This window comes from Nycticebus coucang, chromosome 20 (assembly GCF_027406575.1).
Source record: "Nycticebus coucang isolate mNycCou1 chromosome 20, mNycCou1.pri, whole genome shotgun sequence".
Lineage (NCBI taxonomy): Eukaryota > Metazoa > Chordata > Mammalia > Primates > Lorisidae > Nycticebus > Nycticebus coucang.
The window spans coordinates 27,765,687-27,775,517 of NC_069799.1; the positions used below are offsets into that span (position 1 = coordinate 27,765,687).

Sequence of the window (9,831 nt, forward strand, 5' to 3'; positions counted from 1 at the left end):
AGCTGCCATTTGTTCCCCCTTGCGGGCAAAACACTGTGTAAGATAGATGGTTGAATGCCTACATTTGTAAGACAAGATAAGAACTTGTGACCACCTGCAAGTCATAAAAATGTCTTTTGTGATTTGTAATGCTTTGTCAAAAATGTATAAAAGACACTCTTAAAATTCAGTAAAGTTGCAGCTACTTTCATCATCACTTGTGGTGTCTAGTAGTCTGTCAAAATCATCCTGCGTCGACCTTCCAATCAACCTGTAACGTTCGCCCTGAAAAACCCTCAGACTGAGACTCATTCGACTGGCGGTCCGCGACAAGGTATATTTAGAAAATATTTTTAAAATATATAATTAACATATGCCATAAATGTAAATGTATACTCAATAAAGTTATTTAAAAACACACACACACACAAAGAAAATACCCATAGTATCCAGTTGTAAGAAAGGTTTTTAATAAACTGCAAATATTTTAGAGCTTATTCAATTATAAGAGAAATGCTCACAATAATGTAAATAAAAAGGGAAAGTATGAAATTACATATACTTAACAATTGCAGAAGCAGAGAAACAGTATGAACATACTATTATAGAATGCAGAAATAGTAACGGTTTTTGCATTTTCATTTACACTTAAGTCTTTTGTTGTTGTTGTTTCTTGTTTCTTAGTTTGGTTTAAACATGTTTGTTGCTCATCTCTCATTTTCTGTTTTCTTTCTGGAGATAAAAACTATGATCTCTTTATTGCCAAAATGAGCATCTTTATTCATTCTATCATTACTTTTATTCTAAATTATGTTTTCATATAATTTGTTGTGCATGGTAATAGTTTAATTTTTTAATGAGAATTCTACTCCACATTACCTTAAATTAGTTTGTTTTTTGTCTTTTGAATTGTTACCTCTTTTATAGTAGTTTTTCTGCATATTGTGTTAATATCGTTACTTCACTCCTGGAGAGCATATGCCATTTATTTTGATTTAGATGCTGACATAGGTGCTTTCTTTCCTATGGCATATTTTTTTTCATAACAAAATAAAGCATTTATAAATATTATAAATAAAAGAATTTATTCTTTAACATGTTCTATTCAGTTCTCAATGCTTCCCAATACTGAAGGAGAGGAATTTACATGAGAGTATTTTAGAAGACAAATTTAACCAGCCTTATATCCCTCTTGTTTCTGTTAAATTTAATATTTATTGCTTTATTTGCCAAAAAACATGTTTAAGAGTTATAAATGGAACATGATATATTTAAAGGGGCACTCTTGAATCATTTAGTGAATAATCTTTATGCTTTTTTCTTGTGTGTGTAGACATTTTGTCTTCAATATAAGCTTTGCACTGCTGGTGGGAATGCAGATTAATACACTCCTTTTGGAAAGAGATATGGAGAACACTTAGAGATCTAAAAATAGATCTACCATTGAATCCTGTAATCCCTCTACTGGGCATATACCCAGAAGACCAAAAAGCACATCATAACAAAGATATTTGTATTAGAATATTTATTGCAGCCCTATTCATAATTGCTAAGTCATGGAAAAAGCCCAAGTGCCCATCGATCCACGAATAGATTAATAAATTGTGGTATATGTACACCATGGAATATTACGCAGCCTTAAAAAAGATGGAGACTTTACCTCTTTCATGTTTACATGGATGGAGCTGGAACATATTCTTCTTAGTAAAGTGTCTCAAGAATGGAAGAAAAAGTACCCAATGTACTCACCCTTATTATGAAACTAATGTAGGACCTTCACATGAAAGCTATAACCCAGTTACAACCTAAGAATAGGGAGAAAGGGGAAAGGGAGGGGAGGGAGGGGGGAGGTAGGTAGAGGGAGGGGGATTAATGGGATTACACCTGCCGTGCATTTTACAAGGGAATATGTTAATCCTAGTAAAAGTGGAATGCAAAAGTCTTAGCAAAATAACTAAGAGAATGCCACGAAAGCTATGCTAACTAGTGTAATGAAAATGTGTCAAACGGTCTATGAACCAAGTGTATGGTGCCCCATGATCATACTAATGTACACAGCTATGATTTAATAAAAAAATAAATAAAAAAAAAACAAAAAACAAATCAATATAAGCTTTGTCAATAGAGACAAATCCAAACTTTATGCATAACATTTATAGGCAGACTAAAATACTATGACACAAGGATAAATTACGGATAAACATCAGTTTTACTTTCTGTCATTAGAAGTCCAAATCAATCAAAATCCATACTTTCTGACTCTGTCTGCATTTTACTCTTCCTTTCCATTGATATTTTCATGCTTTTTTTTTTTTTTTCATTATGGGTATCCTTAAGAAGATGAAGTAAAATTAAGATTGTAGACTGAATCTCTCTCTCTTTTTTTGTAACTGCATAGTCCTAAAATACTTGACACTGACAAATTGATGAAGTTGAGTCCTTCTGTTGGAGTTCAGGAAGAAAGATAGAGTCTGAGACAGAAAGGCAAAGATCAAGAGAAAGAAATGAATCAAGAATAAAGATTTTGGTCAAATTTAAGAACATAGTTATTTTCCTGTTTTGGAAACCAAATATATAACTACGATAAGTAACATGAGATTGCATGTGAGCTTCATATTTCATATTTTAAGATATGAAATTGCATAGGAAACTTGGCTTCATAGGTCAAAACCAGAAGTAATTACTTTATGACAGATCTTGTGAATTATTTACAAATATGGTAAAACACTTACATTTTAGTATATGGCACTTTCACTCAACATTTAAACACCTCAATAAAAAGAAGAAATTACCTAAATAATACGTGAATCAATGTGCAAGCTTGCTTATTGATTTCTTTAGTAAAATATTATAGTCTTTACTTGTATTTCATATTCTACGGAATCAAGTTATCACAACTTTTAATTATCTTGGTGTTTCTCATGTTGTAAATAATCTAATACAGTAAAATGGGTCAATTCTCAGGTTACAACTGACAAATTATGGGAAAACAATCATATATTTTTCACAGCAAATTGTATGGAAATTGCTTTGTCTCTTCATATATATATATATATATATATATAAAATACATGTGAAATGTAGAAATAGCAGTATGTATGGTGTACTGTGAGAGCATGCATTATGAGACAAATAATGTTGCACAGAGGGTAAGAAGGATGGTGTTTCAATACACCTGGAAAGTGCAGGTAAAATTTCAGCTGACATTTTAAGAATAAGGAGACGTTCACCAGGCAGACCAGCATGCTAAACAAAAATAATGAATACAGGAACATTAATCACATGATAGGAAAAGAACAAAGGATTTCTGTAGATACAGCATAGAACTGTGGGAATTGTGAGAAGGGATTTGGGAAGAATGAAATGTCCTTGTGCCTTGAGATGTTTAGGTTCTTATAGAGTTCCAGGACTTTCATTAATCCCTTGGTCGTGGCCCAAGAGCTTTTCCTGTAATCAGCACCTTCAAGGCCCCTTTTACATCTTTGTTTCTCAGAGTATAGATGATGGGATTTAAAAGTGGGGTAACTATGGTGTAGAAAAGAGAAACAAACTTTCCCTGAGTTTTGGAGCTACTTTTGGCTGGCTGAAGGTACATGAAGATGATAGTCCCATAAAAAATGATGACAACAACCAGGTGAGAGGAGCAGGTCCCGAAAACCTTCTGGCGTCCTGCAGCTGAGTTGATCCTCAGCACAGCTCGGGTTATAAGGCCATAGGAGACCAAGATGAGTGACACAGGGACAATGAGAAAGACTACACTGGCCACAAAGAGTTCTGCCTCATTAAAAGTTGTGTCCACACAGGCCAGTTTAATGAGCACTGGCACCTCACAGAAAATGTGGTCCAGTTTGCGATGACCACAAAGGGGTAGCTGTACAGTAAGGGAGCATTGAATTAGGGAGGTAACGAGGCCACTGAGCCATGCTATACTGGCCAGGGATGCACAGAGCCTGGGGTACATGATGGTTGTGTAGTGCAGTGGCCAGCAGACAGCAGCATAGCGGTCATAAGCCATGACTGCCAGGAGAATGCACTCACATGAGCCTAAGCCCATGGCCACATAAAGCTGGGCCACACATCCACCATAGCTCATGGTCTTGTCTTTCTTATTCATGGTGACCAGCAGCTGTGGGGCAACACTGGTGGTAAAGCAGATGTCCACACAGGAGAGGTTGCTCAGGAAGAAATACATCGGAGTGTGGAGTTTGGGGTCCAGATAAGATACCAATATGATGGAAGTGTTTCCCAAAAGGTTTAAGATGTAGAAGTGCAAAATGATGACAAAAAGGAACCTCTCCAGCTGGGGCTGGTCTGAAAATCCTAGAAGAAGAAATCCCTTTTCAGAGCTGTTGTTGCTGGTTTCTTCCATTTTCCTGAAGATTTGGTTCCTAAAATGATTAATATTTGGGGGAAAGAAAGTAACAAGATAAACATTGGTAACCCACAGTTGTGTGATCATCTTCCTCATCTATCCCCTTGGCTGTGTTGCAAAGACCTCAGCACACATCCATGGGCAGAAAATGCCACCCCTTCTATTTTCATTTAATCAGATCTCATTCAAGTGACAAAATAATTGCATCAATATTAGTTTTATTTTTATTTATATTTATTCATTCTTTCTTTGCCTATTTTTATACTTTGCTCATTTTTACATTAATATATTTGTATGTCATAACTATCTATTTATTCAGTAAAGCAATGGACCTAGTGTTCTTTTCTACACAAATATTTTATTTTAAATTTTTATAAATCTTGACCAACATTCTAAAGCTATTACCAAAGTAATATTGACTAATGCTAAGTCAAAATAAGTTGTTGAATGAATAGAAATGAAACCTGCAACACCATGGAATATTATGCAGCCTTAAAGAAGGAAGGAGACTTTACATCTTTCATGTTTACATGGATGGAGCTGGAACATATTCTTCTTAGTAAAGTATCTCAAGAATGGAAGAAAAAGTATCCAATGTACTCAGCCCTACTACGAAACTAATTTACGGCTTTCACATGAAAGCTATAACCCAGTTATAATCCACGAATAGGGGGAAAGGGAAAAGGGAGGGGAGGGAGGGGGGCGGGGGACAGAGGGAGGGTGATTGGTTGGATTACACCTGCGGTGCATCTTACAAGGGTATATGTGAAACTTAGTAAATGTAGAATGTGAATGTCTTAACACAATAACTAAGAAAATGCCAGGAAGGTTATGTTAACCAGTGTGATGAAAATGTGTCAAACGGTCTATGAAACCAGTGTGTGGTGTCCCACGATCACATTGATGTACACAGCTATGATTTAATTAAAAAAAATGAAATGAAACCTGCACATATTATAGCATATCTGTAGTATTTGTAGAAGTGAAATTACATGAGAAGGCAAATCAGAATTAATGAGAAAAACAGGTAAAACAGAAGGCAAAGACAAATTGCACATAGTCAGCAAACTGGTGTCAAGTACATATGATTTGCTGCATGTGAGTGTCCATAGAGAAAACGCGAATTCCTTTAGATGGGGCAGGGCATGAAGCATCAGTGCAGCCTGTGCTAACTCAGGACTCACATAGGAAGTTGAGAAATTACTTAATAAATATTAAGTATGTTACTTGGGTGACAGATCTCCAAAAAGCCCTGGCCTGACTGCTATGCATTCTATGCAAGTAACAAAATTGCACATACACGCCACAAAATTGTACAAATAAAAATTTTTTTAAGTAAAAATATTTAACAACAGAAAATATAAAACCAGATGTTTTGATTCTGTGTGTTTTCAGCAGCAAGAATTAAGAGAGTCAAATATTAAATTTATAGGCATCTCATACTCAAATTATGATGGATTCCTTATAGCTTATGATGCTTTTGAACACACACACATCACCATTTAATTTCAAGGTGTACTGCCTTATTTCTGCAAGTACATTTAGATTTCTCCATGGTTATAAGTTTGAAATTTAAAACTTTCTTTCTAAGGCAATGTAGAGACAAAATTTATACAAAATTCCCTCTTGATCAAGGAATTAAATAAAAGTCTTTGTTTTAGGATTCCCTAGGGGAAAGAAAAAAGTCATTTGGTCCTCAAAGCACTTTGTTTTTTCCCTGTGGTGTTCATTACTAGTGTTGCTAATAAGGAAAGTTAAGAATGGAGCACAGTTAGAACTCAAAGCCTACATAAGAGATATGCCAGCAATTAATCATGTACTGAGAAAATAGTGTGATTTCCTATGAATTACATACATACACGTGTGCATGTTGTGTGTCTGTGTGTGTCTTCCAGCATATCCTCGTCCCTCTCCACCACTACCTCCTCCTAGTTGCCCTTATTTTTGGCCAGGACCTCTGTGAGAGCCTGCTGAAGATCGCTGTAACCTTTCATTATTCATCTTATTACTCACAGAGGCAAACAGATCACAGTTTTTCAAATATAAAAGGACTGATTTGTGCTGCGAAAAGCACTTGAGCACAAGTGTCTTTTTGATAAAATGATTTATTTTTCTTCGGAAAAATCCCAGTAGATGGGATCACTGGATCTAATGGTGGCTCTACTGTTAGCCCTTTGAGCAATGTCTACACTGTTTTCCATAGGGGTTGTGCTTGTTTGCAGTCCCACCAGTAGTGCAGAAGCCGTACATACGGAATTCATTCATGAGTGGATAACTAAAATGTGGTGTATATACCACAGAATACTTAGCCATAAAAGGAAGGAAATGGGTCTTTTTTCTCTTAATTTTTTTATTAAATCATAACTGTGTACATAAATGTATTTATTGGGTACAATGTTCTGATTTTATATACAATTTGGAATGCTTGCATCAAACTGGTTAACACAGCAACTTGAATGGAACTAGAGACCATTATCTATAAGTATCTCAGGAATGGAAAAGCAAACAGCACATGCTCTCACTAAGTGGGAGGTAACACAGGTGCACACAGACTCCAGGAGGTGTAAAAAAGTGTTGGAGACTAAAAAAGGGAGAGTGGGAGGAGGTGAAGAATGAAAATTTTCCTGCTGGATATAGTGACACTGCCCTGGTGATGTGCATGCTGAAAGCTAAGACTTCAGCATTATACAATGTATACGTGTAGCAAAAATAATTGTACCCCCTTAATATTCTGAAATTAAAAAAAAAAAAGTTTGGTGTTGTGGCGTAAGCCTTTAGCTATTCCGTAATCCTAATCTTTCTATTTTTATCCTTTATATGTATACTGAAGTTTCAAAACAATGAATAATAAAAGAACATACAAGGGGTAATTTCAATAAAATCAGAAGAAAGAAAACCCACCAACTGCAGATCAGATGCAGGGAAGAAAGAAGACACTGGGACTCATCAGAATTGGTGCAGAAAACCAACATTTGGAGATTCCACAAGGAAGAAAAATAAGATTCAAGACTGGTGGCAGCATCAGCACTCAAAAAGTATCAGGAAACATCTTCCCCTACAAGGAGAGGGTCCTCCTGTAAGTGTGGACTGAGGTGCACAAGTCACATAGACACAGAGACAAGAAGTAATCAAAGGTTAATGTAGCAAAGGGTGTGGAGACAGCCTGGGGAGCGGATGTGGGGCTAACAGGGCAGCCTTTTCTGGACTGAAGGGAAGGCAAGGCCATCCCAGGCAAGGCCAGTGGTGAGGAGATGATAGGAAGTGGGGGTGGAGAAGACAGCAGGAATGCACACACTTCCTAACAAAGCAGCAGACACTGAGAAACCAGGAAAACCTCCCCAGTAACTGCAGCCTCATGGAATCTTCTCGGTAATAACTGGAAAAGAAATTAAGTCTTAATAATATATGAAAATGCAGTTTCCTGGAGACAATATTATAGAAATAAAAGATCTAAAAATAAAAAGCCAATTTCCTAGCAGGATAAATAAATTTACCCCCTAATTGTAGCCATAAAGCTGAACTAAGTCATGACACACTGTTTGAATTTGATTTTCAAAGAAAACATCCTCAATAAAGAAATTTTGGCATGAGAGAACATCACAGGGCAGAAACACAAGTAAGCAGAGAATTGACAACCTTTCAAGAAGAGGCAATTGTCAGACAACATAATGATACAAAATGAGAATTAACAGGAGTTAGGAGGAAATTTTAAGAAAATGATGGAAGCCAGGCACAGTGGCTCATGCTCGTAATCGTAGCATTCTGGGAGGCCCAGATGGGAGGATCACTTGACCTCAGGAGCTGGAGACCAGCCTAAGCAAGACTGAGACCCTGTCTCCACTAAAAATAGAAAAACTAGACAGATGAGGTGGTGCCTGTAATCCCAGATACTTGGGAGGCTGAGGCAGAATTACTTGAGTCCAGGAGTTTGAGGCTGCTGTGAGTTATAATAATGCCATGATACTCTACCTGGGATGACAGAGTGAGATTCGGTCAAAAAAAAAAAATAATAATAAGGAAAGAAAAAAAGAAAATGATGGAAAACATGCTAATTTCTTCATGGTATTATGCATCAGTAAAACAAAGTTGATAAATAAGTAGTGAAGCATGAAGCATATTTAAAGATACAGTAAAACAAAAAGCAGTAAGATAGAAATATTGACTAAATTTGGATGATAAAGGAAGCAGGAGAAGAGAGAGAAACCTATTTTACCCTTACTTTTGCTAGCAGACCAATAAATTTAGCGTAACTAGAAAGCCAACTATGGGTATTTAGTCTTGATGAAGATATTTTTATACTTTGTTAAATTATTAGCATAAAGATAATACAATAAATATAAACATTTTATGTGGAAAAAAGTTAAGTAGTAGACCACTTACTGAGGGCCTTTTTAAAATAATGAGAAGGGACTGTAACCTAAAGTAGGAGAGGACACATGACATATGTCAGTCAAAACACCTATCTCCACACTAGCATGTAAGATCCATGGGATGACACATTTTACTCATTTTTATCACCTGTGTCTCTTGAAAACCTAACAGAATGCCATCTCCAAAGAAGATGCTGAAAAATAAGTACTTCCTAACTATCTTTATTCACTTTGAGGGAAAGAGAGGATTGAATCAATACTTAACTGCTAGGATGATCATGAAAAGAGAACATCATGTTAGGAGCACATTTAGAATTGAACAATAATCTCAGAAAAAGTAGTCTTAAAAAAATAATAAGAAGTTAACTGATGACTCCATACTGAATTTCAGAGTCAAAGCATTCTATAATAGACATACTCTTATTTGACAATGTGAATGTTACTTTCTTTGCATCATCATCATTATTATTAGTATTGCTTAATAAAAAAATTGAGCAATATCAATATTGAAAAACATCAATAAGCTATGGCTGAAAAGTGATATGGCAGTAACATTTATTTCTCAGATGATTAAAGCCTATTTTTTATTTATTATTTTATGTAATCTCTTAAAATATGTTATATGTATTTATATATTTGTATGCATTATTAAAAATGATTGAAAGTAATTCTTCCGTATTATATTAAAGCTCTATAGCTACGAATATGCTGTAAGTGGTCTCCGTCATTCTGCCCTTTCTTTTGTTACCTCCTGCCATTTAAGAGAAATGGCAGTTTAACCAGAATTTAAACAATTGTTTCATCTTCAACTCCTTAAAATCTTTCTCTTTCTATCTCACACACACATACAAACACACAGGCACTCACACACACTATTAGCCTTTAATAGTGTTGAGGAAGAGAGAATTAATGGAAGATGAAGGTATCAATTAACTATTGCCACTCTTAATGTATGAAAACTTCCAAAATGCTAACATATGGCCTATGTGAAATTCTATGCCATGTATTTTGAATGTGTACATACAAGTTTAATTTCGTGTATATTCCCCTGTTTTGATAAAATAGAGTTACTTCACCTTAAGACTGCATTTTATTTTGTAATTCAGATTA

General features: G+C 35.5%; 1 protein-coding gene across 1 annotated transcript; it reads right to left on the bottom strand.

Annotated features, from left to right (window-relative positions):
- Nucleotides 1-3,335: 3,335 nt before the first annotated feature.
- Nucleotides 3,336-4,353, bottom strand: LOC128573045 (olfactory receptor 2G6). The gene has a single exon (XM_053573268.1). The coding sequence runs from the start codon at nt 4,346-4,348 to the stop codon at nt 3,395-3,397; it is 954 nt and encodes a 317-aa protein (XP_053429243.1). The 5' UTR covers nt 4,349-4,353; the 3' UTR covers nt 3,336-3,394.
- Nucleotides 4,354-9,831: the final 5,478 nt, after the last annotated feature.

What these genes read in the sequence shown, in the direction of transcription:
- LOC128573045 (XM_053573268.1), bottom strand. Translation starts at nt 4,348, where the DNA reads ATGGAAGAAACCAGCAACAACAGCTCTGAAAAGGGATTTCTTCTTCTA.